The following is a 22,339-nucleotide window of genomic DNA, read 5'->3' on the forward strand; positions in this document are numbered from 1 at the left end:
AATGAATATCTAACTTGAATTCATTAAGTAAGCATTTCTAAGGGTTTCTGGTGAACCAGGCACTGTGCTAGGTACTAAGGATGATTCTACCAAAACTACCCTCCACAATGGCTTCATGAGCCAAGTCAAGCTTCCTACTATACTAGCCATGATAGTTACAGTGCCACTATATTTACAGCCCCTTCAGACTTAAACTATTCAGGTCACAATATTTTCTGAAGGGTCAATGCATGTTCCTCTTCAACCACAGTTAACTGATGGGGTAGAGAGATGGTTCTACTTCTAGAGCAACACCAGAAATAAGGATGACATCTGCAGTACAGCAAGACAGTCCATTAACAGAGCTAAGCAAACAGAACTGGGAACCTGAAACCAGAGCTAATGTAAAAATTGGCAGAATTGGCAGATATCTTGAGGAGGTCTTTGGACCTCACTATTTGTGGAATAGGGAGTTCAAAACAATCCCTTCTAGATCCTAAGGAGAAGAGGCCCCAGCTAACATGTGGGTTACAATACCAATCAGACATATTCCAGGACCAGCCCTATGTACAAGTCATCCTAAAATATCACCTATTATGATACTACTCTTGATTCTTCTCCAAGCTGAAATTTCTACCCATAAAGCCACTTTCTGGGGCCAGACAATAATAATGTTGTCTCTAGAAGATCACTGTCAAATCCCATCTGGAAGGAGAGAGTGGCATATAGGACATAGTACCCAGACGACAATTTCACTTATATCCCATTGACCAGAACACAGTGCCAAGACCACCCCTAGCTGCAAGGAAATCTGAGAAATGTGTTTATCCTGAGTAGCTATGTGCCGGGCTAAATAGTCTATTCCTATGTAAAAAGGTTTGACAGTTTCTTATGAAGTTAAACCTACCCAGCAATTCCACTCCTAGGTATTTACTCTAGAAAAATGAAGCATGTTCACACAAAGGCCTGTAGGTAAATAGGCAGCTCTATTCATAATTGTATAAAGCACAGCATGGTGCCATTTTATAAACGCTGAGTTAGCAAAAATAAAAAATCCTGATGAATTCAAGTGTTGGGGAAGTTGTAGAACAGATGGAACCCTCATACAATGTTGTTCAGAGTGTAAATTGGTACAACCACTTTTGAAGAATATTGGTATACCCAGTAAAGGAGAAGATTTGCATACCTTATAACCTAGCAATTCTACTTCTTGGTAATCCTAGAGCAGTGATTCTCAAACTTTAGCATGCATCATAATCACCTGGAGGGCTTATTAAAGCACAGATTCTTAAGCCCTATCCCCAGAGTTTCTGATTCAGTAGGTCTGGGGTGGGACCTGAGAATTTACATTGCTAGCAAGTTCCCAAGTGATGCTGATGCTACTGGTCCTGGGACCACACTTTGAAAACCACTAGCCTAGAAAAATTCTCGCCTATGTTTATCAGGAGATGTGTACAAAAATATTCCTGATATTATAGCTTGTAATAGTAAGAGCATGGAAACTTAAATAACAACTTAAATAACAACTTAAAAACAACAACTTAGGGCTTCCCTGGTGGCGCAGTGGTTGAGAGTCCGCCTGCCGATGCAGGGGACGTGGGTTCGTGCCCCGGTCCGGGAAGATCCCACATAACACGGAGCGGCTGCGCCCGTGAGCCATGGCCGCTGAGCCTGCGCGTCCGGAGCCTGTGCTCCGCAACGGGAGAGGCCACAACTGTGAGAGGCCCGCATACCACAAAAAAAAAAAAAAAAAGCTTAAAAAAAACAACAACTTAAATAACCATTGAAAGGACAGTGAATAAAGAAATTATAATGTATTAAAAGAAGTACTACAAAGCAGTGAAAATTAATGAATTAGAGCCATATGATATCATGGATAAATATATTTTAAAAATTGAAGTATAGTTGATTTACAATGTTGTGTTAGTTTCTGGTGTAGAGCAAAGTGATTCAGTTATACATATACAGATTATTTTCCATTATAGTCTATTACAGTATACTGGATATAGTTCCCTGTGCTATACAGTAGGACCTTGTTGTTTATATATTTTACATGTAGTAGTTTGTATCTGCTAATCCCAAATTCCTAATTTACCCCTACCCTCTTCGATAACCATAAGTTTGTTTTCTATGTCTGTGAGTCTACTTCTGTTTTGTAAATAAGTTCATTTGTGTCATTTTTTTTAGATTCTGCATACAAATGATATATATTTGTTTCTCTCTGTTTGACTTACTTCACTTAGTATGATAATCTCTAGGTCCATCTATGTTGCTACAAATGGCATTCTTTCATTCTTTTTTGTGGCTGAGTAATATTCCAGTGTGTGTGTGTGTGTGTGTGTGTGTGTGTGTGTATGTATATATATACCTCACATCTTCTTTATCCATTCATCTGTCGATAGATAAACATAATTTTGAGCAAAGAGAAAAACAAGTTGCAGAAGAATATATACCTTATGATACAACTAATATAAAATTTTAAAAGTGTAACTCTAAACAGTAAAATGTTTAGGAATATATACATATGCAATGATAAACCAAAATTCAGGCTGTTGGGGAGAAGAGGGCAATATGATTAGGGAAGCACAGAGATTCCAAGAGTTCTAGAGTTGGGTGGTAAGTTCATAGATGTTGGTTATAGTATTGTTTTGTATGTATAAATCATTTTATAATTATTTTTTGGTTTTAAGTCAGTTTCATTTTTTGTATATATGAATTATTTTACTTTTTTCTTTTCAATCGGTTTTATTTTTCCAATTTTATATTATTTTAGTTTCCCACAGAATCTCTTGGCAATGTAGGAAGCAAAAATGCAAATATATAAGGATGTACTCTTTATTTTTTTTAAATAAGAAGAAAAACCTAAGTATGTTCATATGGACAATGAAACATATGAAAGCAGCTATGTTAGGTTAGTATATTTATGTGTCTTTTTTAATATATACTTAAAAACACCTTTGTATAATTCTGAACAATTGATTAGAAACTGGCAAGAAAAATGTTCAAGGATGAAATGATCAGGGGGAAGAAATTAGGATTTTAGGAATAAAAGGTGGAAGGTGTGTTAGGAGACTCATGTTCAATGGGCAAAATGAAGGCCAGGCTGCTGGGAAGAGAACAACCCTGAGATGGTCAAGGACTGTCTGGTTCTCTGCATTGCTCCAGCAACTCTCTGCAGGGACAAGGAAAGCAGATTATGGGGATGATGAGACTGGTCTTTGTGGGTTTACTGAATGTGGTCAGAAGGGAACAGAGAGGAGGTTGTAGAACCTGAAGGAGGACAACCTTTAAGCTGTTGACTATAGTGCCTCAGTGTAAGTTTTAAATCAGCTGGAAATTGGGAAGTTGGCTGGGGCAGGAAAGGGTTGTGAGGGGTTGAATGATTGCAGTCCACGCTGAGTATAGAGAACATTTGTGTTTAGAGGGGAAAGCACCAGAAAGGGATTCCAAAAGCGAAGCAGGGCTTCATTATTCCAAGGCTCTGTGGGTCTAAGGCTGGTGAGGGACAAAGTTAGAGTACCTGGAGAAAAAACGGTAGGGGACATGAGTCAAGGAATCTGAAGAATTAGTAGGACAGGTGATAAATTTGACAGAAAGAGAAAATGAGGTTGTGTCACTCTATAGGCTAGTAGCTCTGGTGCTTGGGTAGAGTTTCTTACCACTTGCTGATGAGCCGGGAACTGAGGGTAAATGCTCTCTCTGCTTCAGAGAGGAGCAGGGGTCTAAAGACCAAGCACCAGGAAGACTGCCAGGGGTTGCAGAGCCATATTGACATGTATTCAAATCCCATGGGCTCTTGGGCAAGGTACTCACCCTCTCCTAGCCTCTTTCCCCATTTTCAGACAGGGAGTAATGACACCTTCTCAGAAGTAGTGAGCATTAAGTGTGATCATGTATGAGCATATCTACTGGAGTATCTGGCACACATAATAGATGCCTAATAAATGTTGAGTCTCCTCTTCTCCTTGAATCAAATGCCCTTAGAGCCCCAGCCTGGAGGATGACCAGCATCATAGCAGTTAATCGGGTAAGGGGCCAGTGATCCTTGGCTCCCAGTTGGAGCCATGAAATGAGCAGCGTTAAAAAAATAAAACAGGAATGAGTGTGCTTGCAACACTAACCAAACAGAACACACAAACAAAAAGTATTGTCTGTTAGTGTCACAACTCAGCGATGACCCTGAGGAATAATTTTCTTAAATATCTTTTGAAGAATTTTGTTCATGGTGAGGGGTGTCATATAATAGAAGGTGCAAAAATCCTCTTTGAAACATGATGAGATTTTCAACCCATTGGGCTGAAAGTATGGGCTTTTTCAAAGAAAAGTATGGGCTTTTTCAAAGAAAAGTATTTGGACAAGATGATGGACCATTTAATACTCTTAGATTTTAGTCTTTTCCGTTTTTGATTTTAGTCTTTCCCATTTTTCTCCTAGTCCTAGAACAAAGGTTTATAAGAAGCTTGCTCGTGGAGCTACCAGAGAGAAGGAAATGGGGAGGGTCTGAAATCAGTGCCTAAGGCAAAAAAACCCCACAAACCATAAAATCACATATAATCAAGATTATCTTTGAAAATAATTTACATAATACTTAAGCTCAAAGGTCGACATTTAGCCAAAAGAATTGAAAGCAAAGTCTTGAAAAGATAATATTTGTACACCCATGTTTATACCAGCATTATTCACAATAGCCAAAAGGGGGAAGCAAATCAAGTGTCCATTGACATGTGAATAGGTAAACAAGATGTGGTATATTATGTGGTATGGAATATTATTTAGTCTTAAAAAGGAAGGAAATTCTAACACATGCTCCAACATGGATAACTCTTGAGAACATTATGTTAGGTGAAATAAGCCAGGCACAAGAGGACAAATATGGTGTGATTCCACTCATATGAGGTACCTAGGGTAGTGAAATTCACAGAGACAGAAAGAAGACTATTGGTTATAAGGGCTGAGGGAGGGAGGAATGGGGAGTTATTGTTAATGGGAACAGAGCTTCAGTTTTGTAAGCTGAAGAGTTCTGGAGATTGTTTGAACAATATGAATGTACTCAACATCACCGGATACTTAAAAATGGTTAAAATGATAAGTTTTATGTGTGTTTTACCGCAATTTTTTTAAAAGTCAACAATTAGCTTCTTGCGTTATCTTTGTGCATTTAACTTATGCAAATTCAACTGAAGGCAAATAAATGCCCCTTATCTAGAACTGATCTTCCTTGCCTCCCTCCCCATTCAAACCAAACTTTTGCCCCTAGAGTCCCCGAAAAAGGAGCTTCCCCAATCCCCCTTTCTTTTTTCCCTTTGGGCCAAGCACCTATATTTGAATTTGTATGCAAGACGGTGCTCCGCTGTATCTCTCATTCTCTTCTTACTGTATTTTATAGTTGAGGAAATGAAGGCACTGGCAAGAAGCAGGGAGAAGGGTTTGGCTCCTAGACCACACACAGCACTTAGAAAATACTTTATGCATGAACTAATGAAGAAAATCATGAGAGCTCCCACGTTTCTAGTTTTGAGCTATCAGTGCACACACAAAAAAATATTTGTACTAACTTGGAATATGTGTTTGGGGTAGAGCTGAATAAAAGTTGTATTTGCATTGCCCACAGAGGGGTTTCTAAGCAATGTAGTAGTAATGGCTTCAGCAAAAAGGCAGAGAGTACCAATCAATCTTTGCGAACTCTTTCACTGGTTCTTGTAAATTCTGGTTCACAAACAACTGATATCCTGTCAGCTTGATATAGAAATAAATCCTTCATACCCCTAAATGATAAGTTTAGGCAACAGATTGTTAGCTCCACTTATGTTAGATACAGTTGAAAGCAAAAACTTCATACACTGTGCATGTTTGTATCTCCTCAAAGCACCCAACTGTGCTTTGCCTGCAGGAAGTAGTCAATAAATGGTTATTGAATTTAGAATGTCTTTCTTCCCAATCAGTGAGGTTTAATATGTTTCCAATTCAGAATGCCTATTAATTTTTCAGTATTAGTAAGCCTTTTAAAAAATCCATTTGGGATATGTTTAAGAGTTCACAGCAAATACCATTATACAAATGGTTAAGAAAATACTGTTAAATGAAGCGTGCTTATTCAACACACCAGCAGCCATTGATAAAATGTAATTTAATTTAATCATTTAACTTTACATCGTTAATGTACAAGAGCATTTCTTTCAAACACAGGTTAACACACACTAAAGAGCAATGCTGTTAGAGGAGCAGAGAAACTTTGGAAAACTCTGCTCTCTGAAATGAAAGCAAGGCACTCTCCATTAACAGCTGGTGGATTCCTGATTTCCGCCCACAGAAGGCATGTTCGCACTGAGAGAGCTCTCCCACAAGGGAAGAATCACCTGCTTTAATTCTTGCTGTCCTCATCTGAGCTAGTTTGGTCATCCACTCTGTATGAACTTGTGTGTCAACATTAAGGTAAAAAAAGAGACTTGAATTGACAGATGACTTGGTGGAGGGCTCTCATAGTTGTAATAACTATGGAAGACAGAAGAACACTAGCTATAATCTTTATTTTCAGCACTAGTGTCTGGACCTATAACTAAAAACCTTCATTCCTTCCAACCAATCAATATCGGCTAAAAAGTCTTTTCCTTAAATCTGATGGGTGTAAAAATGAAAAGTGACAGCATTTCTCTAGGGCTCTGTTTTTTTGTTTTGTTTTGTTTTTCCTTTACAGACATGACAAAAAAACAAGGATTAACATTCCAAGACTAACAGTGCACAAAAGGGTTATATGTATGCACAGTATTTCTAATTTAGCCAAATTCATTTTGAATTTGGTCTGAAGCTACCTTGTATGAAACGTTAGCTTTCCTGATATTTAATGTTTTTTATGTTTGCATATAAGCTAAAAAAATTACTGCAAAAGTACTACTTTTTCATGGTAAAATGTAAATAAATATTAGTGGTTATTTCTAAAAGCCTGTTTCCCTATAGGTGCAGTAAATTAAGTAAAAAGACCATGGAAAGAAGAATTAGGTCCTAGTCTCGATTCTGTTACCAGCTGTCTGACTTGAGTAACTCTTTGCCCTTTGCTGGGCCCCAGTTTTCTCCTCTATGAATTTCAGGGTGGGTGGACTAGTTGACAAGTCAGGCCCCTTCTAACATTCCAAGATCCTAACATTCCAGATCCTATCATCTTGATATAAAAATAATAATCTCTCACAAAAGCTCACACAAACATAATACATGATCAAATATCAGAATGACTCTTGGAAAAAAAACATATATGATTTGCTATCTCGGCTATCCTTTGCAGCAATTAGGCAATTCATTTGGCATTTGTTTGATTGTATAATTTAATGACAATATAAACAGCATCGTTTTGTCCTTTTTCCTTTAAAAAGACTAAAGCAAAAATGATTTAAAGCTAACAAAAACTACTGTGACATCAGTTTGACATTCAAAGTTTGTTTCTTAGCAAAATGGCCAAAGATATTTTGACTTGATACAGAGTATATAATATAAAGACTTTTAGACCTAAAAATCTTCAAACATTATTTGAATTTAGCAAAACATAAGCAAAATTTTAATATCAAAGTGCTAAACAGTACTGCCTTAAAAGTCACTGCAAATGAACCATAAAATAACCGCATGGGAAGTAACATTTATTGTACAAATGGTTAATAAAAAGACACATTATAAATATATATATGTAACCTGCTATATTTATATATATATTTGTTTATTTAATTTCTAATTGGTGTATCCAAGTTCACTGTGAACACCCCATTTAAGTATTCTGTAACTCAGCTTCCAGGAGCTGGTGGTCTTGCAATAAATACAGGCAAAGCTATTACAATATAACGTGCATACAAATGTTTATACAAATAAGGACACTATGCAACAAATTATCTCATAATAATATGGCATTAACAGTATAAACATACAAAAGGGAGTACGAACACGGAATGTTGAAACGCAGCCCACTAATCCTTTCTAAGTACTTACATTCACACTATTTTTTTTTTATAATAAGACTTGCTTGTTCTCCAAAATTGTCTCTTTAACCGATAACAAAAATTAAATTATATATATTTTAAAAACCTTATTATCCCTGGTGCTTACCCTGTATGATCCATTCCTACTCATTTGCATGTTCTCATCTAGGGTTCAAATGCTTAAAACTCATTGAATGCTCCTGGGCCTTCTGAATGAATGTGTCAGTCGGTTTCTATAATTGAAGAAAGTTTAGGGAACTCCAGCTGGATTTACCGAACATGACAACAAAAAGCTGTATTCGATCCATCTTATAATCTGAGCCCCCTTTAGGACAGTTGGACAGTCAGGGCAGGGATCTGTATCCATCAAGAATGGCCTAAATTCTTGGATGGACCATACCTCAGAAGGGTTCTATAGGGCAGGTGGACAAAGCCTCTACTAGGAAAATTAGCATGTGTCATTTGCTAACATGACTGCCTCCTTTCAATTTCCATATAAAATAAAGGAGAGTTAATAAACAAGACTTAGTAAGACAGCACTTTAAAAATTGCACTTGTATATGGAAGCGAACAGCCATTATCATTTTGCTATGTCTGATTTATAGGTAATCCTCCATCTTTCACCATTTGTTAAAATAAAATAAGGAAGAAAGAAATTAGGAAGAGGGAATTTCTGTTTTGTTTGCACCACATACGTACCCTTGATACAAGAAGTATACTCTAAAGGGATCAATCTCAAGACACATCCTACCCTGGCGAACAACCCTTGGTTGTTCTTGTTTTTAAATACAAACCAACTATAATTGTATTCCCCAGAAAGAGTTTTAAAACAGTTATTATTATTTTTTTTTTTCCTGCTGGGATAGCATTGTCCAAAAGTGCTTTGTTAGCAATTTCTTAGAAAACCCTCATGAACTATAACCCGCCACACCCCAACCCCAAAGCCTAAATATAAAACACAACCCCAACACAATACTCTGCAAGTTTTCTGGCTTTCAGTTGTAAGGAAAAGTGCCAGAAAAAAAAAAAAAAAAGTCTTTCATTTCTACAGGAGCTTGCTTTTTCTCTTAAGGAAGGACAGAAAATGGTAGGTGTCCAGACCCATCCCTCCGCTGCTTAGCAAGCGGCTGCTAGCGGATGAGGCAGCTCCCTGCTCAGGCTGCTCCTGTTCAGAAAGGCAGGGTATCCAGGAAGAGCTTGTCGATGATGGAAGGTGGAGACACCAAGTCTTCCAACTTCAGGTAGAAGATGCGCTGGAGGCCCAGGGTGCAGATCTTCCGCAGTTCTACCAGGGCACGTAGGACCTTGGGCTCAGTGGGCTCCAAAGCTTGTCCCTTACTCTGATGCTCTTTTAAGCTGCTTGTGATCTTGTTGCATAGCTCCTCCACTCTCTTTGGTTCTTTTAACCCATGTCGTTCTGCAGAGGGTTAGAAAAGGATAGAAAAATTTAGGAGGCAGTTACATCTTAAAAAACCCGGAATCCCTGGACTTCCCTGGTGGCGCAGTGGTTAAGAATTTGCCTGCCAATTCCGGGGACACAGGTTCGAGCCCTGGTCCAGGAAGATCCCACATGCCATGGAGTAACTAAGCCCGTGAGCCACAACTACTGAGCCCGTGTGCCACAACTACTGAAGCCCGAGCACCTAGAGCCTGTGCTCCGCAACAAGAGAAGCCATCGCAATGAGAAGCCCATACACCACAACGAAGAGTAGCCCCTGCTCAACACAACGAGAGAAAGCCCGCGTGCAGCAACAAAGACCCAACACAGCCAAAAATAAATTAAAAAAAAAAAACCAAACAAACAAACCCTGAATCCCTAATGGAGGCCTGTGTCCTGTTCTGCCAGTTGGGATGGCATTTTACAGTCAAAGTGCCCTCCCTCTTAGAGGTAGTTCATGGCCTTTGGTATTAAACAACAACAGGGATTGAATCCCAGTCCTGTCACTTACTCACTGTGTCCCCTTGAGTAAGTCTCTTAACTTCTGAGCCCCAGTTTCCTTATAAAATGAAGATAATAATCATACCCAATTCAGGGTTTCTGGGAGGATCAGCTTGGGCGTATAATGCAGATGAAGTACACAGTTCCCGTCACAGAGCCACATTGAGTGAGTAACAGGGTGGTTACTATTTTGCACACATTATCTGACTGAGGTCTTACAAAAGCCCCATCAGGAAGCAACTCTTTTTCAGAGTGAAATGGAAACACATCCAGGCAAATGAAAAAATGTTCCCATCTTGACACACTGGGTTGGTAAGTGTGGCTGTAATTTCCATTTGTTAATGCAAAGGCTGCCCTGCAAGACCTGATACAAAGCGCATTCTTGTATTTTCATGTTAACCAGCTGGAGAAGAATCCAGATTTTCTTTTCCTTGTTCTCCCAGCCCCATACTCCTATTGACCTACACCTGGCACACACCTACACCTGACCTACACCTGGTACAAAACACACGTTCCTCTGCTGTGGAGACGGAAAAGTCAAAGAGAAGAGAGGAGGCCCAGAGGAGGTGGTGCAAGCATTTTATAATGTGGCAAGACATGAACACCAGTATCTTATATTTTATAAAATAATATATAAATAATCCCCATGTTAAATATTATGATCTCTTATTTTGTAAATAAGGTTAAATGGTTTTCCCAAAGTCACACAGCTGCTAAAAGCTGGGATTTGAACCCAGCCTTCTGAGGCAGACTCTGTCCTCTTGCTCCAGAGCAATGTTGCAACTCCTTGCAAACAGAAAGAAGCATGACATCCAGTACAAATCAATTTGCTCTCCCTCAGCATGCAGGTATCAGAGTCTCTTTCTGAGAGAAGAGAAGGAGAGAAGAGCTTGGCCCCTGTTATCTTAGTCAAAGTTTTCATCTCTTGGTATATTTACATGTAAAATAATAATTCTTGAGAGATGGAAGATCTCCATCCAATGGGAAATCAAGTACTAGTTTTTAATTTTTCCTACATTAATTTTTTTTTTAGTTGGGAATATTTTTGTTAGAAAAGTTAATTCCCCAAATCATCAGAAAAATGAAGCAACTATCTAGACACTTTTTTTTCTCTTGCCCTAAATAAAAGGAGGCCCAGGAACCAGGAGATCTGCATTCTTCCCCAGCTTGGCTAGTTGTGTATGACTTGGGGAGCACCTTTCTCTCTAGAGCCCCTATGAAAAGGAAGAGATTGGATTTAATGACCTCTAAGGTCCCTTCCAGCTCGGATGCACAATTTGTATATATTTGTAATTATATTAAAGTACAACCATGAAAATTGCCAGCAGCATCTCAGTGGGCTGTAACTTACAGGTCTCTCATCTCAATGCAACATAATATAGAGAAAAGGTGACTGAACTTGGAGTCAGACAGACCTGGGTTCCATTTTTGGTTCTGTTACTTACTAATCATGTGACCTAATTGCTCTAAGGCTCAACATCCTCCTAGGAAAATGGGGATTAAAGGGTGGTAGATACACAAGTCTTTGTTGTAGTCTTCTTCATTCTTTTCTGTGTTTCTTAAATATTACACAATGAATTGAAAGAAAAAGTATGATTATAATAAAGCTCGCCTCCATGGTTTATTGTGAGGTTCAGCTAAGAAGATGCTACCTAAAAGTGTTCTGCCAACTGCAGAGTGCTACATGCGTGGCACAGTCAGCCCCTAAGACAATACCTGACACATGGCAAATGGCTGGCAGCTGCAGGGTCAAACAAAGGAGATAAAGTCCCCTGACTCCCAAGCTTTGCAGTGCAGGATTTTGCTTTCCCCTAGGAAGCTATTAACTAATCAGGCCAGGTGCAAAGCTGTCCTCTATGGTTTATCTTTACTAAATACATAGTCCCCTTGTTTTAGTCTCAGTAGAAGCACTCAAGAGTGAACTTCAACTGCAATGGTGCTCTGCCTAAAGTTTTATTTTCCCCCAAAAGCAAAAAAGCTGGCTGCAAATTTGGCAGTAAATTTCAAGAGCTATAAAATGTTCGTAGCCTCTGACCAAGTAATCCCATTCTTGGGAATTTATCTGAAGAAAACACTGAACAGAAGAATAAGACTATATGCATGAAGACATTTGGGGTAGCATTACCTATTTTAAAAAATGGAAAAAGATAAAGGGAAGAAGAATAGGGGAACTGTTAAGTGAAAAATGGTATGTTCTCATAACAGAAGATTCTGTAGACATCAAAAAGGACAAACATGAAGGCTGTGAAGCGACATGGCAAAATATATAATATCACATTAAATAAAGATTAGAATATAAAATGGTATCTAAGCTGTGATTCCATCCATGTAAAAAGTATTTCTGCATGTAGAGAAGGATGAAAGGAAACAGAAAAGTGAAAATATTCATGAGATTGTCAGATACTCTTTTCCTTTCTTTTAAATATCCAGGTTAATGCTATTGGTATAATAAACAATGTTAAAATAGAACAAACTGGGATTTGGTCCTCTGAGAACCCCTCTAGTTGCTGTAACACGATCAGACAGTCATCTTGCTGATAGCAAATTCTATTAAATACTGAAATATATCAAATAAGGTTCATAATGCAGGGAGAGATGCTTTTCCCAGAATAAAATACCGATCCATTGATTTAAGCTTTCCCTTGCTTTCTGTGCCTCATGCCTTGCACTATATTCAAGATCCCATATTCATTATCAGGATAAAGAAACTGAGCAATGTGTGGGCTGGATTTCAGGAGGGGGTTGATTATGGAACCTTGTAACCAGACTTTCTCATGGCCAAACTCACAGAAGGTGCCTCGGAGTTTCCCCTGCTCTCCAACCAGTTGTGACTGCTCGATAACTATGGCAACCATTATTTATTCAGTGAATTCAAGTGGAGATCGATACCTCCTGCCAGCTGGATCAAGCCTAGGCCTGGAATTCCTTGAGGAATTCAGAGACACTCCTGTTAGAAGCCAAGGGCACCTTCTTTGTTGTTTTGAACAGCTACTGGATTTGTGGCTTCTTTACTCTTTCAAAAGGGCTGAGATAAAATTCAGTCTCCAGGCAAACTACTGCCAGCAGTCAGCAAGATTTTCAAATCTCTTGGGAGTCACTAAGTGTCTGGGACCTTCCGAGTAATTTGAAATTCCTTAAAACCCCAATCACTGGCATTTTAGTTTAAGGGACCCCCTTTCATCTTGCAGCTTGGTAAACATGGCTGCAGAGCTGACATACAGAGAGTTCATAAATTCTAGGGGAAATCAGACATTCGGATTTTCCCCCTCCCTAGAGAATTACATACAGATTTCAGCTTAAGATCTTTGTCCACCACTAAATAAAACAAACTTCTCAGTATTTTTTGCATTTTGATCTACAACATTTTTACCCAATACTTCAGTATTTTAACTCAGCTTTATGCACTCAAAACTTTAAAATACAACTTATAGAAATGGTTACATAATGGATTTATATGTCATAACCGTAGAATACATGAATTGGAAAGAATTTGAGTTATTTAGTTCAAACTTTCTCCTAAGACAAGAATTCCCACTATGAGATACCACAAAGACAGTACCTGGCACCAGCTGGACTGGCAGTTCACTATTACACCCTGATAATAAAAATATATTTAATAGCACTTTACATTACATTTTTACCTAGATTATTTTACTGCACCCTCACAATAACCCTGTGAATTAGGCAGGACAAAGATGATCTTTATTTAATGAGTAAGAAGGCTAAGGCACAGAGAGTTAAGTGATTTGCCCATTGGTCAAAATGAACAAGTGGCTAATTTCCTTCACACCAAGTCCAGAGATGTTTCTATTGTACCTGGTTGCCTTGAACACTGTTAGAATGTTCCTCCTCTTCCTGAGATTAACTCAGCCTCCCTGTAACTCCCTCCTACTTTCCGTGTACGTAATTAGCTAATTGACTAATTGCTTCTTTCCACAAATATTTGAGTATGTATTCTGTGCCAAGCAATGTTACAGCCACTGGGGTTAGAGCAGTGAACAAAGCAGACAGACAACAGACCGCACTCCTACCCTGCATGGTGTTAGTATCTAAAGACACTGCTGGGTTCCTGTTCATTCTGGCTATCCAGGCCATAGACATCTCTGCTAGGAGAGAGAGGAAGGCAGGCAGGGGGGAGGAGAGACGGGAGGAAGGGAGGGAGAAGGGAGGAAACAGAGAGAGAGAGATGGAGAGAGAGGGGGAGGGACTGATTGAGTGAAATAATAAAGCTATTTAGGTTTGTGTTCATGTTCTTCCCTCTTCACCTAGTTAACATCTATTCATCCTTTAGATTGCAGATCAAATAATTCTTCAGGGAAGCTTCCCTTTTTACTCCCAGTCTAGATCATGTTCTCCTATGGCATTTTCTCTATTTTTTCCCTTTGAATGATATCAGGTTGAAATCAGATATTTTTGCGACAATTGCCTCCTCCTCCATTAAATGTAAGCTCCATGGGGGCATAGACTGTACTTGCTCATCATTGTATCTCCAGCACCAAGCCTACTACATAGGAGATACCCAATAAATACCTGTTAAGTGCATATGTTAATGGAGGGACCTGTAAACTATATTAAATGAATACTAAACAGGTGGGCTGCTCAGAATAAATATGCAAGCTGGGAGTTATTAAGAAGCTAACAACAGGAAAGAACTTAACAAACTCTAAAACCTACCACATCAGAAGCTTTGGAACCAGGTTTCCTGGATGTAAAGCCTTGAGCTATCACTTATTCGCTGGGTGACTTTGGGTCTGTTTCCACATTCATAAAATAGAGCTAATAATGGTACCTGCCTCATGAGTCGTTGTGAAAATTAGATGAATTAGGACATGTGAAGTATTTGGAACAATGCCTGGCATACAGTAAGTACTTAATAAATATTAGCAAGTATCTTCCACATCCCCAGCTCAACTTTCCCTTCAACTTTCCTTCAAATCAGCCACTTCTGAGTTGGCCTACTAATGATTCCACAATCCTCCCCGTCACTCTCACAATCATCTCTAACAATTTTTCTCCCCGGCTCATATTTAATCCACTGCAAGAACTCTGATTATTATCTCTGCAATGTTCCTTGCACCTACCTTCTCTCAGTCTCACTGCCTCTGGACCAGGTTTTCAATATCTGTTACCTATGTTGTTTTAATAGCTTTTGACTGGTCTCTCTGCTTCCCATCTCCGCTGTAACCCATCTCAGGTCCTTCCAAATCTATTTACTAAAGAACATTAAACAGATAACACAGGCAGAGGCCTTGGCACAGTGCCTCGCACTGAGTATTATAAAATGGTAGTTATTGTTAATTTCATGGACTCCTAATTACCAGTAGGTTCCCTTGTCTTTGCTACCCAAGTGTGGTCCCTAGATCAGCAGCACCAACATCACCTGGGAGCTTGTTAGAGTCTCAGGCCTTGCAGAGACCTACCTAATCAGAATCCTCAATTTAACAAGATGTCCAGTGATTTGCATGCACGTGAAAGCTGGAGAAGGTCTGTTATAGTCAACCCCAGTCCCCATAAGATGTCTGACCCAGTCTACAACTAGCGTTCATTTAGTCTCTGTTTTGTAAACCTCACTCCCCAAGGCAGGAACTCACTGTCCATGGTTGCTTATTCCAATTTCAAATAGTTTTGTCTTTTAGAAAGTTTTTCTTATGTTGAGCTAAATTTTGCCCTCCTACAGTTTCCAGGTCTGCCTCTTAGACCCACACAAGAAATGCCAAATCCTCTTCCTCACGGCAAGGATCAGGGGATGAGGAAAGGGGTGATGATACCATCAGGAGCCTCAATAAGGAAAAGTAACTTCTGATTTTGAGCAGGTCTCCACACAGGCCAACCCAGCAACAGCAATAATACAGGTCCAGCCAAAGGAGAAGGAGAGGCGAGCAACTGGGGAGAGATGTGTGTGTAACTCAAACACCAACTAACAAACAGAACTTCCTGCTCGGAGCTCTACTTCTTTCTCTGGGAAGTCATCTCACTGCTACTTCTCATGTCATAATAACATCCTTTACTGACAGGCAGTCCCAGAGACACTGAGCCCACGCTGATCAGGAAACCACAAGTCGGTCAGCAACCTGTGCTCAGGCTGTGATAGTGCTTTTCAGTCAGTCTGTCTGTCTCTGACCTATTAGAGCAGGTGTCTGTCTCCCCAGGGAGACCACAAACTCTTGGAGGGTAAGGGATTTTATGCCTGGCACATAGAAGATGCTCATTAAATATTACTGAGTCAATCTGAATTGAAATAAGGTAGTTCTCAGGAATTCTAACTATTTTCTACTAACAAAGTGGTGGGCTAAAAATAAATAATTCAGATTTTCCTAATTTGGGAAACTTTCTGCTATTCACAATTAACCCATTCATTCAACCAATATTTGCTTTGTGCCAGACACCTTTCAACGCTAAAGTAATTTTAAAGATGAATAAGACTCTCCCTGCCCTTAAGAAACCCTGGGTCTAGCTGGAAAAGAAAGACACAAAGAAATTGCTTAATGTGATGTGCATAAACAATTGTAGGGATGCATCAACATTTTTATGGATTCTTAGAACAGCTAGCTCTTCCTGGAAGTAAAACTCCTACCATTTAGGATAATAATAGTAAAGGTTTGTCTAATCTTTTTTTCTGCAAAGTATACATTAGCTCATTCAATCTTTGCAAGAAACCTACAAGTAGACATTATCATCCCTGTGAAAAACGACACAACTGAGATTCAGAGAGGGTAAGGAACTTGCCCAAACTTGCAGAGTCAGGAAGTAAGCAGGGTGAAGACTTGAACTCAGCTCTCCAATCTCCAAACCTCATGATAACCTTTCTCCACTACCTTTTAAAAAAAACAGTATGGCCCTGCCAAGTTTTACACTTAGTTTTCCTTGCAATGTAGCCGATGGCTATATGTGATATAAAAACAGAGTAACCAGGTAACCATTTAGAGAGAACAGTGGAGCTCTGGGAAGACAGGTGGTAGAGGGTGTGGCAGGGTCAGCCACCTGCCAGGGTCTGCCATGTCACTGTTTCATTGCTTTCTGCCTCCTCCTCAGTCCCAGAATTCATGTTCCAATAAGACAAAGAAAAAGACTACAGAAAGAAAAGAGCATTTTCTACCTGACGGAAGACATGAGTAGGGAAAGAAAGCCACGGGGAACATTCTTTTAGTGTAGTGTTTTGCAAAATGGCATTTGGGCACTCAAGTTCCCTCCACCATCTGGTCCAAAATTGCCTTTCCAATCTTATTTCCCTTTTTACTATATGGGAAATGCATTTTACTCTGAGGCTAGGTAATAATTCTAGGCCATAAGATAAATATTACATAGAATCAATATTTTCTCCTGAAAATTCTTTACATTTCCCCAAAGTGCAGGACACACTCTCAGCTCTCACCACCAGAAGCAGAGAGACCATGGCCCACAGTGGATTCATGTCTTCTCTCTCACGCTCATTCAAAGACATAAAATCATCAAATGTAATAACTTGTACTCTTTTAATTTTTCTGTTCTTTCTACTGAGATTATATATAGGATTTAAAAGATACATAATGCAACTCCACCCTACTTGCTTTTCCCCAAAATGTGTTGAAGTGTTCCACTGCCATGCCCTTGCTATGCTGTTTCCTCCGTCTGGAATGTCCTTCCTCTAAATGGTCTCATTTCTTGATACCACCTCCTTGGGAAGCTATTCATGACCAGCACCTCCACTTTTCTTCACCTGCAAAGTGCTAGCAGTAGTCTGAACTTCCCCTGCACTTTTAAGGACCTGAGCACTCACCACCACACACTGAGTTCACTACATCATCATCATATATGACTTCCTAGTAGACCATACACTTTCTGACAGCAGAATTCACACATAACTCATCTTTGCATCCCTAGGGACTGCCACCATGCCCCACATATAGTAGGTCTTCAGTATTTACTCAGTGAATGGATACTTATAATATAGTAATTCCACACTAACTTTCTATTTGGGGGGCTTCTTACTTGTTATACATAATTAACTGCAACTAGATACCACCTCATTGATATTCCATCAGAAGCAAAGCATTTCCATTACTGCTATGTCAGGAATATGTCACTGGAAAAGGGTAGATGAACTGGGGACCTAAAAACATTTGACAACCACAACTGTGGGGAATTCCCTTTCACTGTGCGAAAGGAGAGTGATCTGAAAGAAACCATTTCCTGCCCCACCTCACCACCTAGTTTTTCACCAGGGCACATAAAGAGAGGTGGAGGAAGAGGAAAAAAAAGAATTAGGAAACAAAGTCATGTTTGTACAAACTACCAATATTGTCCAGATTCTCAGAACCTTCCTGGAAAGCAAGACTGGTTAAATGTCTAAGACCCCATTTCCTTTTCATGAGTTCTGTGTGGTTTGGAGCAGAAGATTTTGGGATGAATTTTCTGCTGTCAATAGCCCAACTGATATTTGACAAGCACCCTTTATGGTCAATGGAGCTTATTTAGAAGTCAAGATTTCAGGGTAGCCCATATTCAAATGAAAATTAATATCCACAACAATGTGCACTGCTGTTGCTCAGGCATTGCCTTTGCTGCCATTTCCTGATGCTTTCACACATTTCAAACCCCCTCCGAACCAGCAAATCACAAAGAGAGTTCTGCGAGATCCAGAAATGAGAGAAGAGGCCTTCTTTTTCTTGTGTGTTATAACCACAGCACCTGTAACACCCAGCTCTGCACAGGCTGCAGGACTGAGCACAGGATCTGGATACAGCCCATCAAGGACCGGGCCCATTGTAAGTGCCCAGTAACTGCAGCTGAATTCCTTTAATATCGCTGTCCTTCTTTGAGCCTCTCTCAAGCATCCAAAGAGATATTCACCAAACACACTGCTTCTAAGGCCACCACCTGATTCCTCATGACACTGAGTTTGATTTTGGACCACCTAGGGTTTGCAGAAGGGGCAGGCGTGTGCCTCATTTGAGGGAGTCCCTGTTACCATCCCTCCAGGGTAGTGGATAAGTGGATAAGTGGATAGTGGATAAGTGGATAAGAGTGCTTATTCTGAATCTAGTTTAGCTACATCACAAACCTAATTTTCTGTAATCCTTACTGCCACCAGAGGCAATAGATATTATTCCCCCCATTTTACAGATGGGGGAACTGAAGTTCAGAGAAATGCATTTCTCAATAGTACGTACTTATTAAATACGCGATCCCAGATTCTAACCTGGGGATGGTGGTCTCCAAAATCCTTGCAATTTCTGCCATGCCAAACTGCTTCCTCCCTGAGCATGCCTCTACATAGATAGGCAGTGGATGAGCAGCTATAACTGCCGGACACACAGTAAACTGGAGGCAGAGACAAGACTAGCAACCACCTTCTCCTAATTCCTAGTTTGTATTCTGTGCACTGAACTGCCGATCTCTCCAGGTTGGGATTGCCTGGCACCCGCATGCTGTGACCTCACTGTTGTCTATTAATTTCTACTTAAAGGGTAAAACAAAAAAAGATGTAGGCCTCGGGCCCTCCTCTTAAACCACAACTCTCACACCTGGACTGGCCTTTTCCCTCTTAGTCTCTTTCCTGCTAAAATCTGTGCTCAAAACCAGCCGTCAGGGTAGCCCTTTCTAAAATGCAAGCCTGTCCATGACGCTCATCTCTGTGGATCCCCCACTGCTCTCAAGATAACCCCCAATCTTCTCACCTAAGTGTAAAAGCTTCTTCATGCCCTGCCCCACCCTAACCTATCACACCAGTCTCATTTCCCATCACTATTTTTTTACACATTTCCTTCCTGAAATGTGTGACAGCCATATTTTCAATGGCTTTAGCACATTTTTATTTATGCCTAGAATTCTCACTCCTTCCATTTTAGCCTGGAGACATCCTAAGCTTTTATCAAAGACCAGCTCACATTACCTCTTTTTTTTTTTCCCCTGGTTTGGACATATTTACTTCTTTTTAAAAAATTTTTATTGGAGTATAGTTGATTTACAGTGTTGTGTTAGTTTCAGGTGTAGAGCAAAGCAAATCGGTTATACATATACATATATCCACTCTTTTTTTAGACTCTTTTATGTTACCTCTTTTGAGAAGACCACCCCCTACCATGGGTCGCTTAGCACTTTGTACCCACTCTCACATCCCCACCATAGCACTCAGCACCTTGTATCACACGGATTCTTTTGCATCTTCTATCTCCTCTAGGGATGTGTGTTATCATCTCTGAAAGCCCACTGACTTGCAGCAGAGTACCTAGATCAGGGGACACTTGTTGATATACTAGACTCAAAACCCATTTCCATAGAGACATGGCAATGTGCTGGCTTTATTCACGGAAAGCAAAGGTTGGCTCTACTTTTTGTGTCTGTTTTTCTAAATTAACTAAATTTCATACTTTCTAGTTTTGAAGGTTTAACTGTCCTAGGAAGAGGTGAATGGTTTTAAAATTGAACTGAAGAGCTTTAGTTGAAAGGTAGCCTTTGAGCCAATTTCATTTCAGTACTGCTGGAGAAATATGTCTGTGCCTTAAATGGGTTTATTTTCTTCAGGTGCTCCCTTAGGTTGCCATTTGAAAGCCCCCTTAATCAAATCCATACTCTCAGAGACAGAGTTTCTTTTTGTTTTGTTAATGGCTCCCTTGGAAGTCTCTGGAACCCTCACAAAAGAAGGGAGTTTCTCATCTAGCATCAAAGACCAGGAGGAGTCAGGTTCCACTTGGAATACTAAGGGAACATGCTAGTGTCCTATTCCTCCCACGGCGCATGCTTTTACTCTTCTTGACCTTCACGTAAACCATTAAATGATGAACCAGCTTAGCCTCTTAAGGTACTCAGACACATCTCACTTTCGCTAACAGATGTCCCAAGAAGGTGCATATAGACAATGCATCAGAAAGAAGGGCCCATCTGTGCCACAGGATGCATCTGGTCCTCTGTGAAACTCATCACCTGCCTGAAAAACATATTTTCCACGGCCAAGAGTGTAGCAAGAATCTGAAATTTAATCCTCAGTCCAACGGCCTAGCCCGTACTTGGGTCTGACGAAAAGGATGGGAGGTGCACTCCTGGTCTGGCTAGCCTCTTCTGGGGCCTCCATCTACTGTCACTGTCTCACCAGGCCCCTGTTTGATCAAGAAGGATGAGATCGAACAGGAAACTCTGAAAGGGTAAAGGGGCAAAGGGGAGCTGGGGCCTGCGGCCTCCAGCAGCTACAGGGAGATGGTATCCCCTCTCTTACCCACTGTGCCTTTCTCTTTCTCTCTCATTCTGCCTTGGAATCCTTTATCTCCCAAAGGATAGAGAGGGAGAGACACGTAGGGGGAGAACGGCATAACAAAGAAGTTGAATATATTTTAGGCTTCTGCTTTTAACCCTTCAAAATCGTTGAGTTAAACCATTTTTGCTTTATATGAATATCCATTTTCCTCAGTCCTCTGCCAATCAAAGTTGCTAAATAAAGCTGTAAATAAATAAAGGTGTATTTTATGTGCGTGCAGTTCTTTGGTTTTACTTTGGGTTACTAGTCAAGGACTGGGGAAAGGGGAAGAATCGCTCCTCTGCCCCACAGGAACAGGCTGGTTAAGGTAATCTTCCTTCAAAACTCCCTGTAAAAATAACCCTGAAGCAGCGAGTCCAACTGCCCACAGAGGTCCTGTGGAAACTTAGATTTTCATATATTGGGTTTGTTGACAATAACCAAATAGACTGGGAATCCTCTTTCCTGGAAGTTCATGACAATAAGTTGCAGCTGTATGTCTCTTGTTTTTTTTAAATTAATTAATTAATTTATTTTTGGCTGCATTGGGTCTTCATTGTTGTGCACGGGCTTTCTCTTGTTGCGGAGCGCAGGCTCTAGGCGCATGGGCTTCGGTAGCTGTGACTCGCGGGCTCTAGAGCGCAAGGCTCAGTAGTTGTGGCGCATGGGCTTAGTTACTCCGCGGCATGTGGGATCTTCCCGGACCAGGGCTTGAACCCATGTTCCCTGCATTAGCAGGCGGATTCTTAACCACTGCGCCACCAGGGAAGTCCCTGTCTCTTGTTTTAAACTAGGGTAAACAGCAGATTTCAGCAAAGTGGCAATGAGTTTCCTAATTTCTTGTGTGTGTGACAGCCAAAGCCAGAATCTACCATAAGCCAGGAAAGGAGAGAGAGGGGGACACAGTCCCTTCAAGTCACGGCAGGGTGGTGCTTACCTGTGATCATGCTCAGTGCTGACAGGCAGGCTAAGGCTTGGATATCAAGGTTCAGGCTCTGCAAACTTAAAGAAAAGTCTTTAATGGAGTCGAGCCACTCCCCAAATCCACGAAGGCACTGAAGTCGATGCAGGACAAGTCCATTGCAGAACACAAACTTATCTTCAGCAGTGTTTGACCTACGAGAGAAAGTCGTGGTGGGTGAGGGACAGAGACACATTAAATAGGTCTGTTCAGTCTGTCCAGTGGGATAACATCATAACACACAGGCACCCACACAGTCTTGGGGCAGCGTCCAAAACCCAGCATGGTGCTGT

General features: G+C 40.3%; 1 protein-coding gene across 2 annotated transcripts in view; it reads right to left on the bottom strand.

The window, feature by feature from the left end:
* Nucleotides 1–6,089: 6,089 nt before the first annotated feature.
* The window catches only part of NR4A3 (nuclear receptor subfamily 4 group A member 3), a 39,641-nt gene continuing 23,391 nt past the window's right edge, over nt 6,090–22,339 (bottom strand). For both annotated transcript variants that reach the window (XM_060154749.1, XM_060154750.1), the window contains 2 exons: nt 22,023–22,201; nt 6,090–9,354 (listed from right to left, as the gene is read on the bottom strand). In XM_060154749.1, the coding sequence (XP_060010732.1) occupies nt 9,107–9,354; nt 22,023–22,201 (427 nt within the window). In that variant the 3' untranslated portion in view covers nt 6,090–9,106. The remainder of the gene's footprint in view (nt 9,355–22,022; nt 22,202–22,339) is intronic.

This window comes from Lagenorhynchus albirostris, chromosome 7 (genome assembly GCF_949774975.1).
Source record: "Lagenorhynchus albirostris chromosome 7, mLagAlb1.1, whole genome shotgun sequence".
NCBI classification, from domain to species: domain Eukaryota; kingdom Metazoa; phylum Chordata; class Mammalia; order Artiodactyla; family Delphinidae; genus Lagenorhynchus; species Lagenorhynchus albirostris.